Source organism: Falco naumanni, chromosome 24 (assembly GCF_017639655.2).
Source record: "Falco naumanni isolate bFalNau1 chromosome 24, bFalNau1.pat, whole genome shotgun sequence".
Lineage (NCBI taxonomy): Eukaryota > Metazoa > Chordata > Aves > Falconiformes > Falconidae > Falco > Falco naumanni.
In genome coordinates this window covers 183,573-208,034 of record NC_054077.1, presented here as the reverse complement: position 1 = coordinate 208,034, position 24,462 = coordinate 183,573, and the positions used below count along the sequence as shown (strand labels likewise).

The window sequence follows — 24,462 nt, the reverse complement described above, 5'->3', positions numbered from 1 at the left end:
CGGGGGAAGGTCTGTGTCCCTACGGGCTGCTGGGGGCGGTGGGGTCCTTACAGAATGCTGGGAGGGATGCAGCGGTGCCTATAGGATGGGGGGCGGGGCCCAGATGGGTCCCCCTGCCTGTCTTAAAACGGGGGGATCAGGGCCGGGGACCCCCTGGTATTGAGGTGCCAGCCCCACGGAGCATCCCCGGGACCCGCCGTGGGGCCCTGAGGTGCTCCATGTGGCGGGCGGCAGCCCCATGGGGCATCCTTACGTCCACAAAGCTCCAAAATCCCAGGACTCCCCTGAAAATATACGTTAATTTATCCACAACTCCTCATCCTGCCTCTGTTAAAGGGATACTATTAAAACACGAATTAATAATCACTAAAAGCCATCGCCCTCTAACATCTCAAATTTAACAATGAAGTGACTTACTTAGGCTGAGCGTGGGCCACCTGCTGTTTTATTTTTCCTTAATTCTTCTGACAGCCCTAATGAAACATCCCCCCATTTTTCTTGCTTTTTCCCTCTGTTTTTCACCACCAGGCCAGAGTGAAGGGATGTTTTTGGGGTGCCCCTAAACCAGGTTAATTCACCGCAGGGGTGAGGGGTTGGGGTTGAGGCACCAGGAGCATCCTGGAGGGGTTGAGGTGGGTGCTCAAACCCCATCTCAACAACCCCTGCAGCACTTCATTAATTTAAGTCACAGCTTTGCGATCACAATTAATTCTTAATGGTGGTATCAACCAGCGGGTGGTGGGCCTGGCTTTCCTTTTTATAATTTTAAAACCATTTTTTTGCTAACTAAAGGAGATGCCAGACAGGTTTGGAGCTGTCCTGGGTCACAGCAGATGCTCGAGGCAGCCTGTTTTGCCTCAAAATCGGCACTTTTTGAGGAAAGGGGCACATATTTGCCCCAGATTTGCTCACCTGTCATCCAGCAGCTGGGTTTTCCAGCGTAAAGGATTAAATACTGTTGAAAAAAAAAAGTTGCAGGAGCCTCCTGGGGACCTTTTTCCCTTCAGAAATCCGTTTTCAGGGGTGGTGGTCACTAAAGTGGAGGTTTTTGGTGTGAAGGTGGGAAGGGGCATTTTTTGGGGGTGGTTTTCACAGTGCTGGCCTCTCTGCTGTGCCAGCCTCTCCACCATGTCACCCTGAGTGTCGCAGATCGGCTTGAGGAACCTGATTTCAGGGAATAATAACCCAAAGCCTCCCTGCACTCACACAATAGCCCTTCCCCACGTTTACAATCCCTATCAGGAGCGATCCTCTCGCTGCAGAAGTGAGGCAGATGAGGAGGCACCACCGAGATTTCTCAGCTTTTCTGTACGTTTTCCTGTCTCTGGTGAAATTTTCTTTGGGGAGGAAATATTTGCGGGCGGAAGTCACTACTCCTGGGTTGGGGAGGGCAGAAATTAGGATGAAAAACGGTTAATGCAGGGCCTGCAGGTGGAGGAAGCCTCAGAAGGGAAGCGCCCGCTTCCAAAATGGCGGTCACCGCCCGCTTCCAAAATGGCGGTCACCGCCCGCTTCCAAAATGGCGGTCACCGCCCGCTTCCAAAATGGCGGTCACCGCCCGCTTCCAAAATGGCGGTCACCGCCCGCTTCCAAAATGGCGGTCACCGCCCGCTTCCAAAATGGCGGTCACCGCCCGCTTCCAAAATGGCGGCATCGCCCTCAGAGAGGGCGAGGGGGAAGGCGGCTGCGGCCTCCTGCCGCGGTGGCGGCGCGATGGCCGTGGCTTTCCCCTTGCCACCCAGCTCAGGGTGGCCCCTGGGGGACGAGTGCGTGGGTCCATCTTGGGTGAGGGCTCCCCTGAAGGGCTGCGGTGGCCTGGGGGGAGGGGGGGGACAGGGCTGTTTTTGAGGCCTCTCTGAGCCCCAAACTCCTCGTGGGGCTCTGAAACACTTTTGGGCCACGCTCTTTGCTGGCCCGACATCCCCGCCATGCAGGCAGCCCCCCTCCATTGACAGAAAACACCTTTTTTTACCCCCAAAACCAGTTGCTTTCGCCCTGCGTAAAGAATCAGGACGGCTGCCACGATGGGAGGATTTCTGCAGCCTGGCAGCCCAGCTCCCTCAGTCCACGCTTGCTAAACCACCCCCCAGGATTCTCCCCCAGCTCCAAATTTAGGGAATGTGTCCCCAAAACCGTCCCTAATGGGTTTATCACCAATAAATTTATGGCCGGCAGCAAGCAGCTCTGTGAGGAAAACGCCTCCGGGGGCCACAGCCCCATCCCCGCAGCAGGGCAGGCGAACCCCAAAACTGCCCTTTTTTCCCCACGTTTTGAGGGGAAAAAAAAACCCCAACGAAACCGAAACTCTCCAGGAAACCAGTAAGCATTTTTCACTTTGCGTGGTCGTTTGTTGTGTGGGTTTTTTTGTTTGTTTTTTGTTTTTAATTTCCACCCACCGCTAGTGCCGCCAGAGGGCCCTGGCAATTGAGCGGAGCTCTTTGAGCTCTTTTTCTGCCTCACACACACCACCCCCCCAACTTTTTTTTTTTTTTTTTTTCATTCCTTCCTTCCTTCCTTCCTTCCTCCCTCCCCCCCCTCCTTTATTTATTTTTTTTTTTTTAACTCTTATAGCTCGGGATATCAAAAGGACCGAGCTTCCCTGCTGACCTGCTCCCGCGGCCCTCGCATCCCCCGCACACACAGCCCCTCGCTGCCTGCCCCATTTCTTGGGTGGAAAAAGGGCTTTTTTTTTTTTTTTTTTTTTTTTGGGGGGTGGGTGGGGGAGGGTGGGCATCTCCGGGCTTTGCCGACAGCACCTCCCAAGCCGGAGACTGCAGGTAACGGGGAGGTTCGGTCTTTGGATGCGGACAGGGAGCAGAAAATGGCTCCTTCTCCCCCCCCCCCCCATCTCTTTCCTTTCCTCCTCCATCCTTCCCTTCCTCTCCCCTCCCGTCCCTTAGTAATAAAAAACAACGACACCCCCCACCCCCCCAGCCCCTTCCCCCTGGCTTCACCCGGGCGGGTGGGTTCCAGCTTCGGACGGGGCTGCCGGGGGGGCCAGGAGCGGAGGCGGCTCCGAGGGGCGTGCAGTATTGACCCCTTTATTTTTATTTTTTTTCGGCAGGATGGCAAACTACCGGAGAATAAATGAAGCAGGCTGAGATGCTGCTGGGGGTTTAACAGAGAAAGAAAAAAAAAAAAAAGAAAAAGAAAAAAAAAAACAGAAAAAAAAAAAACCTGCAGGAGGGATCTGCGGTCCATGCTTGAAATCGCCCATTTATTCCTGGCATCGGTAAGTTGGTGCCAACCTTCTGCAAATCCACCTTTTCCCAACCCACCTCCTCCATCCTCTGCAGCTGTAACACTTCTGGTGCTAGAAAAAAAAAAAAAAACAAACATAAAATTCACCAAAACATAAAATTCAGCCCATGCCCTGAGACCCTAATACGCCTGCTGCTCACAGAAGAGGGTGAGGAAAGGGTCGGGGAAGTGGTAATTTGCTTTTAAATGATTTTTGCAAAGGAGAGCACCAAACTCTCTTCCTAAAGCTGGGAAAACTCGTGTTTTTCCCCAGGCACAGGCTCTGAGCGCTGGAGATTCACGTGGAGAAGTAACTGAGCGATTTGTCCCCTTTGAGAAGGAGATGAGATTGCTATAGGGTCGGGGGGTTTTTTGGTGAATGGTCTGGAAAATTTGGGACGGGAGTCTCTGGGAAGGTGAAGGGTCCTGTGGACAAGCAGCCAGGGTTTGGTGCAGTAGGAATTGGCTGTTAGGTAAAATCGGGGTGAAAATTAATTTTCGACTAAGGATCTCTGAGCAGAGTGTCGCCTGCAGGTTACAGAAACACGTTCTTCATAGGCTGGGGTTTATCTCTCTTTTTTTTTTTTTTTTTTAAGGAATTGCACTTCCTCCTCCCCATTAACTTTTGGAAAAAAAATATTATTGTTCAGCTAGATTGGATAGAAGCGGAGGGTGTAAAGTTCCTGCAGGATTTGGGAAAATACGTGGGGTAAAGGATGGATGTTTTTATTAGCCGCCTGTCCCCATGCCTTATCCCCGTTTTGTGATACAGCTTAGCCTTTCTATTAGCTTAGTAAAGAATAATAAACCATTAGATTATTAGAGAATCCACAGGTTAATAAAATAGAGGATTCTGCATGAAGAGTCCAACGGAGGGGTGCAAATCCATAGGGTGGTGGCTGGTGACGGGTGGCACGCTGGGCTCTCCTTTCAGGGGGTCTGGTGGCACCAGCCATGGAGCCGTATGTGCTGCTGGACCCACGACAGAGAGCACTGTATCACGATGTGATGCAGGAGAGCTACGAGACGCTGATGGCACTGGGTGAGTAGCCCAGAAAATTTGGAGTGGACGGAGGATCCGGCAAGCTGGATCCTCCCGTCTTCATTCAAGGGGTGCTGGGGTTGAGGGGCTGCCGGGGAGGGCAGGCCCTCCTGACCCACGCTGCTCGTTCCCCCTCTCTTTTTCCAGAATTCCCTGTTTCCAAACCCGATCCGCTGTCCCGCTTGGACCACAGGGATGAACCTACAGCCCTGGATCTCCATGTGCCCAGGGACACGCCAACCACAGGTGAGCCTCCGATTGCGCTTCGACCACAGCGGGGAAGGACCCTGGGTTCGGCTCCTGGAAGTGTGGAGGGTTTCCTCCACCACCAACCTCTCCCCAAAGCGGGCAAAATCCCACCGTAATGGCCACCGCTGTACCCAAGCCCTGGTTTGGCTGTGGCGTGGAAGAAAGATGCTGGGGAGGAGACGCATCAATGCCAGAGGGATGTCTTGGCCAAAATGGAAATGCTGGACCCCCTGCCTAGACAGCTGCATTTCTGGAGTGGTCCACAGAGGTACAGTGGAGGTGGTGGTGGATTAATTGCCACGTTCGTGTTGGTGGCAGAGAGGAGAGAGGGGGATTGGAGATGCCTCAGCTAGAGGTGCTTGCTTACCTGGAAGAGTGTGTGAAATAAAAAAGGACAAGGAATCCCCCCTTGCTCTCCTTTTCCCAGCACCTTCCCAGCCCTGGGAGAGATGACGTCTCCTGCCCGGGTTGTGTCTGTCTGTCTTTGTGCCCCACAGAGGATGGAGCAGGAGTGGAGCAGGAACCCCCTCAAGAAGAAGCTGCCGAGAAAGAGCCTGAAGTGGTAAAACCTGCCGGCGAGGAGCATCCTTCAAGCCTCGCCAAGACTGGGGCAAAGGCAGGCAAAAGCAGGGGACCGGGAGAGACGGGCACGCGCCTGGGCGAGAGCCAGCCCAGCAACACGTGTGGCGAGTGTGGGAAGAGCTTCAGCCACAAGTCAGCCCTGGTGAAGCACCAGAAGATCCACACCGGTGACCGCCCACACGAGTGTCCTGACTGCGGCAAGTGCTTCATCCAGCGCTCGGACCTCACCATCCACCAGCGGGTCCATACAGGGGAGCGGCCGTACGCCTGCCCAGACTGTGGGCGCCGCTTCAGCGTCAGCTCCTCCCTGCTCACCCATCAGCGTACCCACGCGCCCGGCGGGGAGAAACCCAACCGTTGCCCCCAGTGCGGCCGCAGCTTTGCCAATCCAGGAGCCCTCGACCGGCACCAGAAGAGCCACCTGGGTGGGAAACCCTACGAATGTGGGGTGTGTGGGAAAGCCTTCGCCTGGAGCTCCCACCTTGAGCGGCATCGGCGCATCCACACGGGTGAGAAGCCCTTCCAGTGCGCTGAATGCGGCCGAGCCTTCGCCTGGAGCTCCCACCTCGACCGCCACATGCGCACCCACGCTGCCGCTGCTACCTCTGAGGATGAGGAGGATGGGGAAGCAGTGGAAGAGCCCCCACCCCCCCCCCAAGAAATGCGCCGACTGCGGCAAGCGCCTCAACCACCAGACAGACCCCCAGCGCTTCAAGCACAAGGGCACCCAGACACCACCGTCGGGTGCCAAAGCCACCAGCAGCCCCCCCCGGCCCTACCGCTGTGAGCAGTGCGGCAAGTGCTTCGGTCAGAGCTCCAACCTCCTCAAACACCAGCGTGTCCACACGGGCGAGCGGCCGTACCCCTGCCCGCATTGCCAACGCTGCTTCCGCTGGGGCTCAGCCCTGGCCAAGCACCAGCGCACCCACGCCCGGCAGCAGCAAGCTGGTGACTCCACTAACGCCGTGCTGGCAACCGCTGAGGAAGCCGTCGCTGGAGGAGGGGGCAAACCCTACCCCTGTGGGGCGTGCGGGAAGAGTTTTGGCTGGGTCTCGCACCTGGAGCGCCATCGCCGCATCCACACCGGGGAGAAGCCCTTCCGCTGCGGGGAGTGCGGGCGGGCCTTCGCCGTCAGCTCCCACCTGGAGCGGCACCGCCGGGTGCACACCGGTGAGCGGCCCTACCGCTGCGGCGAGTGCGGGAAGAGCTTCGCCGTCAGCTCCACCTTGCTGGCCCATCGCCGCACCCACGCCGCCCAGCCAGGCCGACCCCACGCCTGCCCTGAGTGTGGCAAGGGTTTCAGCACGCCGGCCAGCTTGGAGCGGCACCGGCGGCTTCACCGCGGGGAGAAACCCTACCAGTGTGGCGTCTGTGGCAAAGGCTTTGCCTGGAGCTCCCACTATGACCGGCACCGGCTCACCCACACCGGTGAGAAACCCTTCTCCTGCGCCCACTGCGGTAAACGCTTCGGTCGCAGCTCCCACCGCAACCGGCACCAGCGTGCCCACACGCAGGGCAGCCCAGAGAAGCGGCACATCTGTCCCGAGTGTGGCAAAGCCTTCGGCCTCGGCACGGCCCTGGCAGCTCACCAGCGACTGCACGGCACCAGCGCCGGGGGCCACCGGCCCCTCTCCTTGCTGCCGCCGGCGTGGTGGGAGGGTGAGAGGCGAGGGGGCACCCCTACCCCCCCTGAGCTCTGGCCCGAAGAGCCCAGCTCTGTTTTCCAGCAGCACCCCGTGCCTTCCTCCTCCTCTTCCTCCTCCTCCGCAGCCCCCAGGGGCTGGGCTGCCAGGGCTGTCCTGCCCCCCGCCGTGGCGTGGAGGCCTGGGGAGGGGGACAGCCTGCAAAGCGATGCCTCTGCCCCCCAGGAGCCCTGGGCCTCCCTGCCTCCCCCCAGCTCCTGAGATGGGGCCGTGGGGACCAGGGGGTGCTCAGAGCCACCCTCTGCCTTTGGGGACGGCCCGCAGCCAGGGTGGGGGGCTGGCCTGTCCCCCCTGCCTCCAGCACAGGGTAGGAAAGGGCGGTTGCGGTAGCTGGTGGGTCCCTGGGGTGGGGGTCAGGATGGGAAAAGGGGTGTCAAGCGGTGGTGGGGAGGGGGCGACGGGGAGGGTGAGCAGGACGTGCCAGGGGTAGCGACCAGCGTAGGGGCTTTGGGGGGAGAGCGGGACAGGGGAGACCGGGGTGGGTTTGGGGAGGGCTGGGTGATAATGGAGGGTGATGGGGAGATGACACTTCTCCCTGTAACCGTCCTTATCTTCTGCCCCACTCTTGCAGGGGAGCGGGAAAGCGACACAGCTTGGGTGTACGGGAGTGGACCCGTTGGTAAAATCATCCAGGGAACCCCCTTCCATGGGGGACTTTTGGGGGGCAAACAGCTCAGAGAAGAGCTACGGGGACCTGCGTCAGTCACCAGCTCGGCTGCTTCCTCGCTGGGACCCCCGAAATGCTGCTCGAGTTGCGCTAAGGGCAGTTTGGGATGTGTCAAGCCAGGAATTCGGCAGGGGTGGAGGCTGGGTTCCCTCAGCTCGCGTTAGCAGGTAATAAAAGTAGAAGGCAGTTCAGCAAAAAAAGAAAAAAAACCCTTCACGTGTCTCGGCCTGGTTTTGTCTCTGGAGAGGGGGAAGATGCTCGTGGCGTTGCCCGCCGGCAGCAGGGAGGAGCGATGAAGCCTGGGGTCAGTGCGCAGGGAGAGCCGGACACGGCAGCTGTGGGGTACGGCTCCCTCTTTATTCCTTGCCCACGCTGGCACTCCCAGCGCCCAGCCCGCCGTGCCCTGGCGGCTTGCCCTCTCCATCGGTGCGTACCCCCTCTCCAGCCTGCTGGCAGGGAGGAGCGGCCGCAAACGGCGCTGTATTTCGGCCTAAGAGCCAGCCCCAGGTGACCCCCGTCCCCTCCCCGTGGAGAAGCGCGCCGCTCCCCTTGGGAAGAAGCTCCCTCTCCGCCAAGACAGTCGTTTTCCAGGGTCCGCATCGCAGCGGGGCGCAGGCACCATTCACCCGTCGCTGCTGGGAGACACCGGGAAGGATAAATCCCACCCTGCTGCCTTGCTGGAGCAGCTCCATCACCCACCCGCGGTGCCACCCTCCACCCCTGAAATGTCACTTGGTGTCCTTCGATTTGTCCCCAAGCCAAGTTTTCCCTTGGGCACGGTCCTCCCTCCCCATCCATTGCACCAATGGGGGGTGGGGGTGTGTGTGTCTTGGTCCTTCAGGGCTCCTCACCGCTGCAGGACACGGGGAGCTTCACCAGCCCCGTGGTGCCGTGGGGCTTCTCCCCCACCAGCTGGGTCCTGGAGAGGGGCAGCAGTTGTGGGGCGAGGGGGAAAGTGGCCTTGGGGAGGTGGCTCCGGCGGTGTTTGGTGAGGTGGGAGCTCTGGCTGAAGGCTTCGCCGCACTCGGGGCACTCAAAGGGCTTCTCGCCGGTGTGGACGCGGTGGTGCCGCTCGAGGTGGGACGCCCAGGCGAAGCCCTTGCCGCACTCGCTGCAAGTGTAGCTTTTCAGGGCAGCATGGCCCCGCTGGTGGGCGAGGAAGGGGGACGCCTCGCCGAAACGCTTGCCGCAGTCACCGCATTTATAGGGCCGGTCAGGGGAGTGGGTTTTGCGGTGCTGGAGGAGGTGAGCTTTTTGGGCGAAGCGCTCACCGCAGCTGCCGCAGGGAAAGGGGCGTTCACCCGTATGCACCCGCCGGTGCCGCTCCAGGTGGGATGCCCAAACGAAGCCCTTCCCGCAGTCAGCGCAACGGTGGGCATGCTCTCGCCGGTGACACCGCTGATGCCGCGCCAGCGCTGGCCCAGCTCGGAAAAGCTTGCCGCAGTCGCCGCAGCGCAGGGCTTTCTTGCCGAGGTGCGTGCGGCGGTGACGGGCCAGGTCAGAGCTCTGGCAGAAGGTCTTGCCACAAGCCGGGCAGCGGTGGGGCCGCTCGCCGGTGTGGCTGCGGTGGTGCTTGGCGAGGTGCGAGCCTTGGCTGAAGGCTTCGCCGCACTCAGCGCAGCGGTAGGGCTTCTCGCCGGTGTGCACCCGCCGGTGCCGGGCAAGGTGGGACGCCCAAACGAAGCCCTTGCCGCAGTCGCCGCACTTGTGGGGTTTCTCGGTGGCATGGCCCTGGCCGTGTGCTGCCAGCTCCGCGGCACCGGCGAAGCGCTTGCCACAGTCACCGCACTTGTGTGGCCGGTCGCTGGCGTGGGTCCGGCGATGCTGGAGGAGGTGGGAGCTCTGGCTGTAGGTCTCGCCGCACTCCGGGCAGCTGAAAGGCCGCTCGCCGGTGTGCACCCGCCGGTGCCGCTCCAAATGCGATGCCCACGGGAAGCTCTTGCCGCAGTCAGCGCAGCTGAAGGGCCGTTCCCGTGCCGTTCCCTTGCCGGGCCCCCTGCGCAGAGGTTTGGCACAGTCCAGTTTGGGGACCACCGCGGCTTTGGGCATCCTGGCAGCACTGTGTGACATGGCTTTATCCGGGCGCTTCGTCTTCCGCCTGTTCGAGCCAAGGGCCTTCTCCCTCTCCGGGCTGCGGGACGAACACGCCCTGAGCTCCTCACAGCTCTCCTCCGCTGCTCCTTCCTCCGCTGCTTTTTCACTCACCAGCCCCTGTGCTGCTGGGAAAATGGGAAAAGGAGAAAAAAGGGGAGAGCGTGGCCTTGACCGGAGCAGGGAGTGGCTTTAAATGGATGCAGAAGAAACAGGATTCCCCTAAAAAACTTGGGTCTCTCGGAGAGGAGGAGGAAGAGAGATGCGATGGGAGACCTGATCCCAGTTTGAACTGGGAACGTGGAGATGCTAAGCACACACCATTACCCGTATTTCCTATTAAAGAAACCAAAAGCGGAGAGATCGATAACATTTTTCTGCAGAAAAAAAAACCTAAGGAGATGGCTGGGGTTTGGAGAAATCCCCCTTGAAACCTGCCTGGATTCCTCCTCCCCTCTTCCCATCCTGCCTGCAAGCGCCAAGCTCTTCGCTTCCCTGTCGGAGAGACTTGGCGGGGGGATGGGGGGGGGGGGGAGAAGGAAGAGCAGGGAAAAAAGGAGGGGGATGTTCACAGGAAGAAAGAAAGAAAGAAAGAAAGAAAGAAAGGAAGAAAGAAAGAGGGTGTCTTGTGTTTGCTTACCGAGGGACATCAGCGTTTCGTAGCTCTCGTGCATCACGTCCCGGTACAGGGCCTTCTGCCGCGGGTCCAGCATCACCCACGGCTCCATGGCGGGGAGAGCTGCAGGCAGCCGGGGCTCTCCCTCCGTTCCTCACCCAGGGCTCCTCAGAACCTCCTGCGGGGAAGAGAAATCCCTTTAAGTGGAGGAAGGCCCTTGCGTGGTGCTTCTCCTGCGGGTTTTGATGCTTTGTTCTGGGGGTGCCTCGAGAAACGCGGTGGGGAACGACCCCGAGGGCCGGCCCCGGCGCAGCCGAGGACCCGCTGCGGAGCGGGAGCACGGCCCTGCTCAAGGGTTTTCCCTGCCGAGCCCGGAGCTGGCTCGGTAAACGTCTGAAACCCGCCCCCTCCCCCTCCCCAGGCGAAGGCTGCCGGGGGGGGGGGGGGATGGCGACCCGCACCTCGCCCCCCGCCGCGCTCCCGCACCGGCACAGTGGGGGCGGCGCCGGGCACGGCGGTGCTGCGGAAGCCCCGGCCGGTATCCGGGGAGAGGAGGCGCCAAGCCGCAGCCAAGGGCCGGCTCCGCGGCACGATGTTCGCCCGGAGCCCTCTAGAGGTACCGCAGCCCCGGCTCCCCCCGACCCTCCCTCGGGCTCCCCGGCACCCGTGGGGCGCACGCAGGACCCCCTCGCGGCCCTGCGGGATTAAACTCCGTAACCTCGAAAGTTGCAAAGTAGGGATGCTTATTGCGCGTGGATGCAGGGGGGATCGCTCCACCGCAAGCGTGCGTGCCCGGGGTGACGAACCATCCCGTATTTACACAATAAAACAAGTGAACGTTCAGCTGACGCCTGTACATGCTCGTTACCCAAACCCGCATACCCTCGCTTCGGAAGTTAATTAGCTTATCATTTTTCCCTTATCATAAGCTTATCATAATTTTCCTGGAATGTGGTTGTTATAGTTGAATTTAAATAAACCAAGTCCGAAATGGATTTACTAAAAATTTCTTAAGGTAGGAAAGCAAAAGCAGCGCTGGGCGGCCGGGGAGCCGCAGCTCCACCGAGGGCTCGCCCATTCCAGCGAGCCGAGCAGCTCTTTTTCTCGTCACCAAGGTCACTTCTGACATCTTCCGAGGTCGCTTCTGACATCTTCCGTATGCCCCTCGGCTTCTTTAGTTATCGTGGTTTCTTGCTCGAGGTAGTTTAGATAAAATGTGGGTTACAGAATCAGCTTACACAATCTATTCTTTCAGATATTAAGCAGTTAAACTTTTTTTTTTTTTTGTCAAACAGGAACGTTCGCGCGTTTGGTGTAGCAAGGTAACATTGTGGACATGTCTCTTCTTGTTCAACAGGGAGTTCTCAAGAACACCACGATGGGTTTGTTCCTCTGGCTTAACTTGTTTGGTCGCAGATTACCCTTAACTACTTATTACAGCAGTGGTCTTGCAAGTTTGCAGCTAATTCACGTCCTCGTCAATCATCGGGTTTTCTTTAGAAGGAGAGCTCTAGATAACGTTGGAATGTTTCCCATACTTTTTATAAGTAGCCCCTTTGTTACAGGAAGAAGGATAGGTATTTCCTTAAGATTATATGGATATGTGACCAACCACCACACCTATACTCCTTGAGCAGGTACTTCCTTAAAACTATATGGTTACGGTTATGTGACCAATCACCCTACCCACACTCCTTGAGCAGACACATACAATCACAATCGGTGTTTACTGTCCCTATTTTGCACTATTTCTCCCTATCAGTCCCCCCTTTTCTATCAAACTAAGTAAATTCTTAAGCAGTCTTCCCGAATGATATAAAGCATCACACATAAGCGTTACCCTTTTAAACATTCCCCAAACCCACAGATATAACCTAATGGTTAGCATTAAGGAAATTCCTAAACTGATCAATAAAATCACAATGGGGCGTACCATAGCGTTAAGAATTCCTGTTGCAGAAGGTGACCAGCCAAAGAGAGTATCCCACCGATACGGTTTCCATCGAGAAATCATCTACATATTCATTAAAATTCCAGGAATTCATTTACATATTTCGCTCCTGCGCAGATGTCCTTGAGGAGTGGTTGTCTGGGGGTCTTCAGGATGAAGATCAGGAGCCTTCCTCCAGTGAGCCTTTTTTTAACCTTCTTGTTTCTGCGCAGACTCTGTTCCTCGGTAGACTAACGAGCAAGATTCAAAGTCCTTGTTTTGGCCACGCTATGTGCGCAACAGAAACTCGGGACCAGACGGCCCTTAGAAAGGTAACGAATGCAAGGACCTTGTGTCTGGTACCTCCGTGGTGCTGACACTAAGGGTCTTGGTGTATTCATCATGTTGATAATAAGGGTCCTCGAACGCCTCCCAACTCTGGATAATTATATATAAGCACGTCATTTTCTAGAAGAGTAGTACACCATTCATCACTCAGTGTACGTAGCTCGTTATTCAACCCCCCCCCCCATTCTAAAAATCATCATGCTCTCTGATCGTTATTCGACAGCACCAAACAGAACGTTGAAGTAATATAAGTCACCATGTGACTTGTTACCCGTTTCTGTTCATCTTTGTCACCTCGTGAAGAAAACTACCAAGGGCCAGGCACGGACTATCATTAAGGGAACAGATGGAGTTACCGCCCCGACATTATTCAGGACTGTGCTGGACTCAGGAGTGAGGAAGTTTGTTTTTCGCATTACATGAGACTTTGCTGGATTACAGTAACCACCAGTATGTGTTTCCGTGAGTGCTTTAAATTAAAAAGGTTGGGTAATACCTATCTCACAATTCGTCCCGAATAGTGGAACTCGTGCGATACCAAAGCAGAGTGCGAGAGGCTGCTATATAGACAAAAGATGTTGATCTCTTGAAAAAGGTGGGAGCAGGAGATGACACGCTCTGCGCGGTTTTGCTGTTCAGCCTTTGCATTATCGTGACTAAATTTATTTTGCCACCATCATGGCTAGACTATAGGGATTTCGCATGCGCGGTCTTTCCAGATTTTTCCAATACATTCCGTGGGGTTTAAAATTGCGCACGTGCATGTTCAGAGGCGTACACGGATCGTTCGTGTGGATAAAAGGTGGATGCTGAGCATCCAGATGAAGTCCCTGACCCATTTCTTATGGCGCTATGGCCGAACGACAGGTCCTTGCTTTCGATGCAATGTTTTCTCACCATCAGAGCGCCACGTCACCTGCCAGGGAGGAAGGCTCTGGAGTGCGCGTTTCCCCCCCCGAACATCCCGTAAGGTGAGTGGGTTTTAAACGTCTAACCCGTGTGGCTCATTATAAAGGGGATCAAAACCTTTCTTCCTGTTGTTGTTTAGGCAGAGGGTGCGTTTTTTCTGCTGTCACACATCAAGAACTTACGGCGGAGGTGGAAAAGTATAAAAGATGTTACCACATCCTCATCTAGGCTTTTGTGGCGGTTTCTTTCTTTGCTGTTATATGAATTGTTAGTAGTTAATTATTCCCAGGTTCTTGTTTGCTATTATATAGTTAACACAACAACAATTTAATCTGTATTGTCAACTGTACATTTCGGCATACCACTTGAACTTGTTTAATGCCATTGGGTGAAACCATAGTAGCAAATTGCACGTTAATTATAACGTGTCAAATGAATATTATAAAACATGGAACAGCACATGGCAAAAACAATAAGGTAGCTAATCCACATAACAAATAAAATAGGATTAGTTTTACCCAAGGGCTCCCGGGACGCCAGGAAAACAAGTCAATGTTCCAGTGCAAGAACCGAATTGCATTGCATTGCTCCGACGCAAGAACCGAAAGCACTGCAGGGATAAAAAAAAAAAAAAAAAAAAGAAAGGATTATTTTAGAAAGAAAATAGTACTAAGCAAAGCAAATCACTCCGGAGGCTTGCAAAACCACCTCTAGCACCACACTTTTCAGGAGAAGCCCCTGCTACAAGGCTGGCACCTGCCTCAGCGCTGAGGTCACCCCTCAGGGTTCAGAGGTCTGGGAAGTACCAAGGTTTGAGTTTCATTTCCTCAGTCAAGTCGGCAAATAGTCAGATTAACTGGAAAAGACAGGCTTTTGCCTAGGGCAAGGGATAGAAGGGAGAAGGAGGTTTGGAGGGGAAGAGGGGTAGTTCGTGGTGGGTTTATTTTTAGGAGCCGGCCAGCCAAGGCGCCTACAGAGAGCTGAGAATGTCCGTACGGTGGGAACGGTGGGGTGAGCCAGCCAGGGGATGGTTCCTCAGGTTGGTTTGTAAGTGCTTGGTTAGGTCCAAGTTCTCCACTCTGGAAAAACGCTGGTACAACTCGCCCAGTTGTTGCCATTTCAGCAAAGGACATCTGAGCTCTTGATCCCATCTATGCCCACGGAGGGAGGATCAAGCCAAAATTGTGCAACAGTTAACATAAGAGGGTCCAATAGATGAACTGTTGTCTGGAAGTGCCCATTTTCATCGCCAGAAAGGGCATTTTGGATGCTAGCTCAGAGGTCTCCCTGGGATGCAGAACGAATCCTGCAGCGTTTAGATTTCGTTGGGTGCCTCTGCGCAATACAAGGAAAAAGCCAAACTGCTAATTGCGCTGCTGGGAAGTTCTCTGCCCTTCACGGAAGAGGGTGCGGCCGCCCTTGCTGTGTTCCAGTAACCATAGCACTTCCTAAAATGTGCCATGGACTGACGGGTGATGGCCAAAGCTGGTAACACCAGCGAGTAAAGGGGGAAAACCCAACCCTACAGAGGAACTGACTACGTGCTCGCCAACAGTTCCCCTTCTTATGACAAATCACGCTTTGCTCTCTTCTGGGGTGGACTGATGGGCAGAACTGTTTTGCACCCCCGCAGCTACGTTGGCGGTGGTTTTTTTTGTCTGCTTTGTTTTGTTAAGCCTACGTATAAAATGAAAGCAGATCTCAGCAAAGGACTTGTCTTCCTCCACTGGAAGGATGACTGGGATCGGTGAGTGACTCTCCCCTGAACCTCGAGCTCTCCCTCTGTTTGGGTTTGTTGGTTTTTTGGGGTATTTTCTGGTTTTCTTCCATCTTCAGTGCCCGGGGGAAGATTTATTTTAGTATTATTTTTTTTAATCTGGTGGAACATCTGCCTTTTGTGCTGCCTCCGAGAGCATAACCATGAACCTGCCTTTCTTCAGCTAGGGTATTTCATGACCACCTGGAGCTAGACTTTGCAGCACTGTGAGCAGTGGGAAGGTGACCTCCCTTGCAAGTTGGGGAGCGGGACATTCCTAGTTGTGCAGGGATAGATGGAAACACAGGCACAAGCTCAGAATCTCCAGGGACTTTCCTGGAAGACACCTCCTTGCATCAGGTTTGTGGTTTCCCCACATCTACCTTAACACAAGCAGGTCTGACGCGAGATGGAGATCCATCAGCCATTTCCAAGAGCTGGTCCCAGTATAGTTGTTCTCCTCCTGATCTCCAAAAAGGATCTCCTTGGTCTTCCACACGGTCCGTAGGTCTTTAGGGTTGCCGTGCTGGGTGAGATGAGGGCAGCGAGACCGGCTGCTGCCTCTGCACCACTACGAACCTCACGCACGCCAAAGACACAACTCAAGGCGGCATCCCAAGTTCTCAAGGAAGAGCAGGGCGGCAGCAGCACCGGGTCAGGAAGGTTGATGCAACTTTATCAACACCATCCCACTTTCTGCCATGCTTTGCAGAAGGCCACTCTGCTGTTAACAGGCAAGCTGCAGCAGATTCTTTCTAACTGGTTTTTTTTTTTTTGCTGCCGCAGTCAGTGTCTTCAGGAAGCCGGATCAGCCGTACGGGCTGTAGAAAGACTTGCTTCCAGGAGATGGACTTGGGTCCCTCAGAAAGCCACCTCCAGGATAACAGCTCTGAAGTTTATTCACAGCAGGTGCACTTCAGCCCAGGTTGTCTGCAGGTCTGGTGCTGTTCCAGCAAAAGCAGGGATTCCCCAGGAGTAAGAATTACTCAGGGTTCGGTTTCAAAAGCTCGTTATTTAAAAAAAAAAAAAAAATTTCCCTGGAAGGAAACTGGCAGTATTTGGAGGAAGGAAAAGAAAATGAAAGCTGCCCTGTAGTTGTTTTGGAGAACAGAAACCAGAACTAGAGAAATCCTGGCATGGTTTCTGTTCAAACTTCCTTCTCCTGTGAAAATATTAATACGTTGTTGTGTCTGGTCTGGGGGAAGCGTTTTTTTTCTGAACGAGCTGCAGTCTGCTTGCTGTTCCCTATAGGTATCTCTATTCCCTGCAGGGTATCTCAGAAACTAAATCATTTTAAACAAACAGAAGTCCCATCACCTGCCTAATCTCTTCACCTTTCCATGTCCTCCCTCCCTCCGCCTGTCTACCCCCTGCACAGAAAGGCCATGCAGTACTCTGGTGTGGGAGGGCAGCTGGGACCACAGGATTGCCTTAATTCCGTGCGCATGAACGATGCTAATTACCGTTCCTCATCACGGAGTATTCTGAGCTTATTCGGAGTGCGCCAGGCTCGTTTTGGGAGCTCGTCACAGCAGCTGCAGAAACAGAACATGGGGGGAGGGGGGAACCAGCCATCTATGGGTTCGATTTCTCCTTAAAAAAAAATAAAAATAAGTGACATTCACTGACACCACGTGACATCTGGCTGCAGTGAGAGACCTGCTGATGCCATGGATTTCATAACCATGCCAGCTGGTTTGAAAACAGGTTTTTGCTAGACATTCCTCTTTGGAATTTGGACACCAACACACTCGGAGACAGCCTGGCTGTCACCTCCTTCCTGGGCTGTCAGGAATGACCTTGCATGCTGATTGCCAGGTGCCTTCACTGCAGTATTTTCTTCTTCTCTTCTCCTCCTAGTCCTCTTCCAAATACTCCTGCTAGTTGGCCTCCTAAGTGCAAAGAGGTTTCAGTGTTTCCCTGAATATTGCCTTCATGACAAAGACTACGAGGAATTGCTGCAGATTGTCAAAGATGGGCTGGAACCTGCAACTCGTTCAGCAAAAGTGGTCATCGTCGGTTCAGGAATAAGCGGGCTTACAGCAGCAAAATTGCTCAAAGACGCTGGCCACGTGGTAAGTGGTTGCACGAGAGCCATGAGTGCCATTGGGTCTTGGTTTCCTACACTAAGGATTTTCCAGCATGGAGAGGGAGGAGGAAATGCAAGGAAGTGGACCACAGTGGTGGGAGGAAGAAGGAAAAAGCAATTAGGCTCCAGAAATTTCATCTGATCGAGGCTCAGTTTTCAAAACCACAAGCAGGGACAGGAAGGGGTAAGGGGAAGCTGAACGCCAGCAGCTCGTCTAGATGCTCCCCACATGAATGCAAGCAGCAAAGGTAAGAAGAGGCAGTCTTCCTTCTCTGTCCTTGAGGGGCTTTGAGATCAGGCAGAGCGGCAGCTGCCCTGAGACAGTTGGAGGTTGGACTAGACCCCTGCTAGAGGCACCTCCAACCTCAGCTTCTGCAATTCTCCAGCTTTCCGCAACCTGCGGCCCAGCGGTGGCAGTTGCTGCAGATCAACCAGCACAAGACTTGTGAGCCCTTCACATCCTGCCTTGTGAAGGCAGCGGGTGGTCCAGGGGTTCCAAAGCTGCGTTGACCATCCCAAGGTACCAGGCAAAATTCGAATACATGAATTTTTCAAAAGAAGGTTTCAAAGGCGTGGAGGGACAGGTTGGTGCCTTCCTCTGGCTGTTTTCAAAGCCCTCTTTTATCCTTCCAGCACAGGAGATATGTGAAGCACCGCCAGGAGCCTCTCACCAGAAAGGCGGTGTCCAAGCATGACACAAGTTAGGGACTGGCAAACTGACGTGTAGGTAGAGGCATCTTGGCCCACACAGAGAGGTCTGGATCTACAGATGGTTCATTTGCCATCTGGAGGGGACCTGTCCCACCCTACAGGCTCCAAACACTGCCTACCGCCGTGCCTGTGAACTTGCTTTGTAGGTGGTTTGCTTACAACAGTCGTGGCCTGAACATCTGCAATCTCCTCTCCATCCCCATTTTTAGGTTACCGTTCTGGAAAGAAGCGATCAGGTCGGCGGGCGGATCAGGACGTATCGGCCAGCGGGACAGGACTGGTACGTGGAGCTGGGAGCCATGCGCCTGCCAAGCAAGCACAGGTAAGGCACTGTCCCACCTCACAGCCACCACCGGGTGAGGAACCGGCCCGTTTTGAGGGGCAAGGCTCTGGTTTGGGATGGGGCTGAAGGCTTGGACATGGGCGTAGCACAGCAGGAGGAAGGAGGTGTCTGCCCCATCTCTCCTCCAGAGCTTAGCAATTGCGTCCAAGGGGCAGAAAGCACGGTCACCCGCATTGGGGTGGGGAGAACGAAGGAAGACCTCTCATTTCAAGCGTCCCGTCTGTGCATGGTCAGACCTCCATTCTGGAAGTCACAACATCAGAAGATGGGATGAATTCCCGTCAGCTCTGATGGGGAGCGCATCCAACCCGGGCTCTGTGAGAGGGTTCAGTCACCAGCTGCACCACATGCCAAGAAGGGTCAGAGCTATAGGTAACCCCTGCCCTCCCACTTCATCACGGCGTTGCTCTTCCTCGGGGCTACACCCTTGTGCAACCAGTAGCTGGAGAGAACATCAGCCAAAGCGCACCTTTCTCCGTAGCCTCATGCTGCACTGAGCTGGGGAGCAGGCAGGACAACTTCAAACGACGAGAACTAGAGATGGCAGTGCCTTCAACGGCCACAGTCTCCACTGACAAGTCAAAATAATACACGACTACACCAGCACACTCCGTGGGAAAGCGTCCTTTTATGCTTCTGATGTTCTGGTGGCAGGGTTTTTGGGTTCTGTCGTTTGCAAGCCCTTGTCCCCAGCGTGCTCTCCTCTTTGCTAGGCTTGTCCATGAATTCATTAGGCAATTTGGCTTGAAGCTGAACCCATTCATCCAGACAGATGACAACACCTGGTATTTTGTGAATGGCGCTCTGATAAGAACCAAGGAAGTGAACAGAAGACCCGACATCCTAAACTACACAGTGAAACCATCGGAGAGAGGCAAGAGCGCCAGCCAGCTTTACAGGGAAGCACTGAACAAGGTACGTGCCCGTGGGGAAGGGATGCTACCCGCCGGCAAGGTTGCTCATCCGAGAGACATTGAAACTACTTCCTCTGAGCTCTGGTGGACCCTCACCTGTGCGGTGGGTTGAGAAGGTTCCCCAAGACTTGGATGAAGCAGAAAATGCCACGCCAAGGCATGGCGTCCCAAAACTTGAAGTCCAAACAGTTGGATCCACTAGCTTTAGCTCAGCCTCAGGGGTTACCAAACCCCGAGACTGAATATCCCAGATGAATCCCAACAGAATTTGGGGCAACACTTTGGGAAACGCACTTTCTCATGACTGTATCAATGTTTCCCCTCCAGGCCTTCAAGACGTTCCAGAGTGAAGACTGCAAAACGTATCTGAATAAACATGACTCCTTCTCCACCAAGGTAAAGGGCTGGGGCCTGAGGGTAAATATGCTGCCCCCCTACTGATTATTAACCTTCCATCCCTGCTTTGAGAAAGGATCTGAATCACTCTCGTCCCTTCCTCTGCTGATGCTTTTGCATGCCTTTTCCCTGATCAGTGCTGCTTTCTACTTAAAATGCCGAGAAAGGAGCAAGGCATGACTCCAGTGGAGCAGTCCCATCATTTGGAAATAAATGACAAACAGCGGTGGTTGGATGTGCTCTGCAAATCCATCCAAATTCCGTGTTCTTCCATCACGGGTCTCTTAATCAGACGTGATGGAGTGTCAAGTTGTGGATGTCCCAACCCCAGCAGTGTCCAAGGCCAGGCTGGATGGGGCTTTGAGCAACCTGGGCTAGTGGAAGGTGTCCCTGCTCATGGCAGGGAGGTTGGAACTAGATGGTCTTTAAGGTCCCTTCCAACACAAACCATTCTGTGTTTCTGTGATCAAGCACTGGAGAGGAATTACTGAGCAATCCGCTGCGTTTTCATTCGATCCAGCTGTCTCGGAGTGGATACACCAAGCCACAAATCCCATATTCGTTCATCCCCAGAACTTCTGTTGTGCTAAACCAGAGGAGACGCTGATGTCCTACAAGAAGATACAGAGCTATGTTAAAAAAAAAAAAAAAAAAAAAAAAGAAGCTTCTGGTCCAGGCTTTAAGCAGATCTGGGACAGGAACAAGGCAGCAGGGCATGACTTTTGGCTTGGGGTATAGAGGGGGTATGTGCACTAACGTCAGGCTGTGTCTTCTTCCTGGCTTTTCTAGGAGTATTTGATTAAAGTAGGAAATCTAAGCCAAGGAGCGGTTCAGATGATCGGTGACTTGTTGAATGAGGACTCTGGATTTTATCTGTCCTTCCTTGCCTCACTGTGGGATTTTGAAATCTTCTCTGACGACAGGTAAGGCGATGGCTTTTACGGCAAACCCCATTCTGTGCTGTTCCACAGCCATCCGCTCGGAAGAGGAAATTTCAGTGGCTTCTGGAAGTCTGAATGGGAATCACTCCTGACCAGAAGGGCCACCAAGCTCTGTTAGCATCTCTAGAAGAGGTCAGGTTTTACAGCTCCTAAACCCCAATGTCCTTCCCTCATCTCCTGCTTCTTCTTCCTTTCAGTTTTTATGAAATCACGGGGGGCTTTGACCAACTGCCCAAAGCCTTCCACGAAGCGTTGCCCGATGTCATCCAGTTCAATTGCACAGTGGAGAAAATCATCACCAAGGGAAACAAAGTTCATGTGTTTTACCGTGCTCCAGACACGCTGGCCCCATCCATAGTAACTGCAGATTACGTCCTAGTCACGTCCTCCGCCAAAGCCACCAGGCACATCAAATTCCTGCCACCACTCTCTCCTGCGAAGACCCACGCCCTGCGCTCCATCCACTACGGAAGCGCCTCCAAAATAATCTTGGCTTGCTCCGAGAAGTTCTGGGAGAAGGACGGCATCCGAGGTGGACAGTCCATCACTGACCGCCCTTCCCGGTTTATCTACTACCCCAGCCACAACTTCTCCAGTGGGGTGGGGGTCATCCTGGCTTCCTACACCTGGAATGATGATTCCGAGGTTTTCCTGCCCCTCACAGACGAGAAGTGCCTGGACATCGTCCTCCAAGACCTGTCAGATATCCACCGCGTGAGCAAGGAGTACCTACAGTACACCTGTGACCAGTACGTGGTGCAGAAGTGGCAGCTGGACAAACACTCCCTGGGGGCGTTCGCTGCCTTCACCCCCTACCAGTTCACAGACTACTCGCAGGATCTCTTCCAGCACGAGGGCAGGGTGCATTTTGCAGGAGAACACACGGCTCAGCCTCACGCCTGGATCGACACTGCCATGAAAGCGGCCGTCAGGGCAGCGAGCAATATCCATCACGACAGCGGCGGAGCCCACGTGCCCAGCGAGGGGGGGGCAGGGGGAGCAGCCGGAGAGCTTCTTGCGGAAGGAAGATCTCTGAGCAGGATTCCTGCGCTGAACTCGCTGGCTTGGGGGCGCTTTTAGGGGTGTTTGTTTCTCTCCAAGCAAAGCCAACAGAAGGACGTCAGCAGCCAAGGGGGTTGAAGAACCAAACTGAAAGAACACTGACTTGGGCTAATAGCTACATCATTGAAGATTTCCTAGAACCATCTGGTTTGGAAAAGACCTTTAAGATCGTCAAGTCCAACCGTTAATCCAGGGCTGCCAAGTCCGCCGCTAAACTCTGTCCCTAAGCGCCACATCTACACAGTTTTTAAACACTTAATGAGGATAGGAGGGAATACTAGAAAAAATAATATCCAAGTAGCTTTCATGACTCTAATATTGCCCTTTCTCAGACACACCGCAATGTTTTATAACTTACTCATGTACAAAGTACTTCGGGAAATGACTAAAATGGAATAAAGGTGGCTATTTCTCAGTGCCTTGCCTCTGAGGTGCCTCAATCTCCCCCTAAACAGAAGCGTCACCACATACAAGTCATCTCACCTCACTTCAGCCGTTCAGAAGCTCATCAGCCATCCGCTGGATCTTCCTCCCCTTCCAGAATCTGGGAGAACTCATTGCTTCCGAGTTGTCCTTTCCTTTGCCCAACACCGCCACTCCTAACCCCCACCGGGACAGGTCAGGATGCAACCCTGGTGTCTGACCTCCACGGTCTCTTCTACCCATCTCGCTGAGCTCAAAGCATGGCCAGCACCAGGTTGTAGAGACAGATGGAACATCACAGATAGGCAAAGCAAACCCAGAAGCCGTACAGCCTGTGCACAGAAATGCCAATGGCTGTTACTGGAGTTTCTCCTCTCACTAATTGTTGTCCTAAATTTCATGGTCCTGGAAATCTGTGTTGCTGGTGTGGGTTTTTTTGGTTTTTTTTTTTTTGTTTTTTTGGGTTTTTTTGGTTTTTTTTTTTGTTTTGTTTTTTTTGTTTGTTTGTTTTGTTTTGTTTTGTTTGTTTGGTTTTTTTTCAGATTATTGGAAAGATATTGAAAAATAAGCAAAAGGAAAACCAAGACCAGCCGCTAAGTACCTCACACCAGACCTTTGCTGCAGCCGCTTCGCTGTGTCACGTATAATTCATTTCGCTTCCTATAAATCACAAACCTGTCCCTCAGCCTCTGACTCCACGTAGCTGAAGCAGGATGGCTCACGGCTTTCTCCAGCCCAAGAACCAGAGGTTCAGCCCTTCCTAGAGGGAGCAGGGACAGAACTGGTGGAGACCGTTACGCCCAGGGAAGGACTGGCCCTAATTACAGAATTCCCCCAGGCATTGCTGAGACAAAGATGTGCAGTAGCTTAAAACAATTAAATACAGGTGATAATTAAATTAGTACAGAGCAATAAACATTAGCATTTTAGCCAAGCGAGTTAAGAGCTTGGCCAGGCGGCTCCTTGCAATGAGCTCACATCACTCAAGGAGGCCCAACCACCCACAGTGATGTTTTGAAATGTAAAAATTCATGGCTAATCACTGTCAGGTTTCCTTCACCTACTCAAGAATTGTCACAAACACACATGCTGTACCGCTGTAAGCAGCGTGGCGATCTGGGACACGAGCTTGCTTTCGATATGATGCAGGGTCACGCACGTAACCTCAAATCAAGGCAAGCAAGGAGCTGCATCGCAGCAGAAAATTGATCAAAAAGGCCACAAACATCACCTTAAGCTTAGAACAGAGCCAGTCTCAACGTGCAGCATCAGTTACCCTGGGAAAAGCATCATGCAAAACTTGAAGCATTGCAAAAAGAGAAAACAGAAGGCTTTCACCTGCTCAGTTTATCACATTGCCTCTGACTCCAGTTCTCACATTTTATACCTGCACGTCGGTCCCAGCCTCTGCAGAACACCAGCTCCCTTCCCACAAACCAATTATTTTTAGCAAAGCACCAATTATTTTTAGCAAAGCACCAATTATTTTTAGCAAAGCAAATACTTTCTTTAGCCTGGCTCCTGAAGGTCCGGGCCCCCCCCCAGAGCAGCAGCACCCCCCAGCCACAGCTCCATCCCTCAGTACCTGAACAAAGCCCGGATGCTGCTCCAAGGCAGCTTGCGAAAGGGCTGCAACCCCAGGACTGAGCTTAAATAGAGCCCCCGGGCCATGGGCAGGGCAGGGCTGCTCGGGGCAATTAACGCCCATTAATTAGCAGCATCCCCCCTCTCCGCAGGTATCACTAACGCTTTTTCCGGGAAGGCGGGGAACCAAAAAATAACCGCTTCGCGTCCCTGGGTGGGCTCGAACCACCAACCTTTCGGTTAACAGCCGAACGCGCTAACCGATTGCGCCACAGAGACGGCTGAAACGGTCGGAAATACAGAAAAAATGATGCAAAAGCCAGATAGCATTGGTTTTTCCGGCACAAAGCGGGTTTACCTGCTTTTAACACCCCGACAGCCGTAAAAAAAAAAAAAAAAAAAACAACAAAAAACAAGCAAACAAAACAAAAAAAAAAAAAAGAAAAATCATCCCGGCGCAAAGCTAAGCTTAATTTCAGCGGTTCAAAGCAGTGGCCTCGGGATGTTGACAAGGATGATGAGGAGGAAAGCGGCCTGGTCAAAGGGATGGGGATGGGGGGGGTGTCCCTTGCTGTTGAAACCCTGCAGGGTTTGCCTCGGAGCTGGCCCTTGGTGAGGATAGTAACAGTGAGAAAAAGCTAATAATGAGCGTTTTACGTATTGCCTCAAAATGCCCTGTCGGGACATGCAGCATCTTTTTTTAGCCTGGACACTTTTTGCATTTGCACATTAGCAGTATCATCAATGCTTGAGTTATTATTCGGTGAAGGACGGACTGGAGAAGAGCTGGAAAAGCACCCTGGGTGGAAAGCGTAAAGCAAATCCTCCTCTTTCCAACCAAATCCTTCGCATGAGGCTCTTGGGGA

General features: G+C 53.8%; 3 protein-coding genes and 1 non-coding gene across 6 annotated transcripts; 2 read left to right on the top strand and 2 right to left on the bottom strand.

Annotated features, from left to right (window-relative positions):
• Positions 1-2,718: 2,718 nt before the first annotated feature.
• Positions 2,719-7,505, top strand: LOC121080244 (zinc finger protein 436-like). The gene is given in 7 exon segments (XM_040578089.1): positions 2,719-2,777; positions 3,065-3,232; positions 4,175-4,282; positions 4,430-4,528; positions 5,029-5,764; positions 5,766-7,123; positions 7,388-7,505. Coding segments are annotated over 4 exon segments (2,175 nt in total). The 5' UTR covers positions 2,719-2,777; positions 3,065-3,232; positions 4,175-4,194; the 3' UTR covers positions 7,018-7,123; positions 7,388-7,505.
• A 314-nt stretch (positions 7,506-7,819) lies between these two features.
• LOC121080257 (zinc finger protein CKR1-like) lies at positions 7,820-10,766 on the bottom strand. Of its 3 annotated transcripts, none has more exons than XM_040578150.1 (3): positions 10,677-10,766; positions 10,215-10,368; positions 7,820-9,702 (listed from the first exon to the last, which is right to left on the bottom strand). In XM_040578150.1, exons 2-3 carry the CDS (start codon positions 10,300-10,302, stop codon positions 8,321-8,323), a joined length of 1,470 nt encoding a protein of 489 aa, XP_040434084.1. In that variant the 5' UTR covers positions 10,303-10,368; positions 10,677-10,766; the 3' UTR covers positions 7,820-8,320. The 3 variants fall into 3 exon arrangements, with proteins under 3 accessions (XP_040434084.1, XP_040434083.1, XP_040434085.1); XM_040578149.1 differs by having other exon boundaries at positions 10,652-10,700; XM_040578151.1 differs by lacking the exon at positions 10,677-10,766 and having other exon boundaries at positions 7,820-9,699; positions 10,215-10,644.
• Positions 10,767-16,944: 6,178 nt separating this feature from the next.
• Positions 16,945-21,984, top strand: IL4I1 (interleukin 4 induced 1; the record flags this gene model as incomplete). The annotated part of the gene is made up of 6 exons (XM_040578213.1): positions 16,945-17,208; positions 18,143-18,255; positions 18,990-19,191; positions 19,518-19,586; positions 20,376-20,509; positions 20,725-21,984. Coding segments are annotated over 6 exons (1,665 nt in total), but the record flags the coding sequence as incomplete, so codon positions are not given.
• A 1,817-nt stretch (positions 21,985-23,801) lies between these two features.
• TRNAN-GUU lies at positions 23,802-23,875 on the bottom strand. Its single transcript has one exon. It is a non-coding gene; the product is annotated as a tRNA-Asn (tRNA).
• Between the last annotated feature and the right edge of the window lie 587 nt (positions 23,876-24,462).

Coding starts and splice junctions, on each gene's coding strand:
- LOC121080257 (XM_040578150.1), bottom strand. CDS start 10,302: ATGGAGCCGTGGGTGATGCTGGACCCGCGGCAGAAGGCCCTGTACCGG. Junction 9,703..10,214: donor CGAAACGCTGATGTCCCTCG/GTAAGCAAACAC, acceptor CCATTTTCCCAG/CAGCACAGGGGCTGGTGAGT.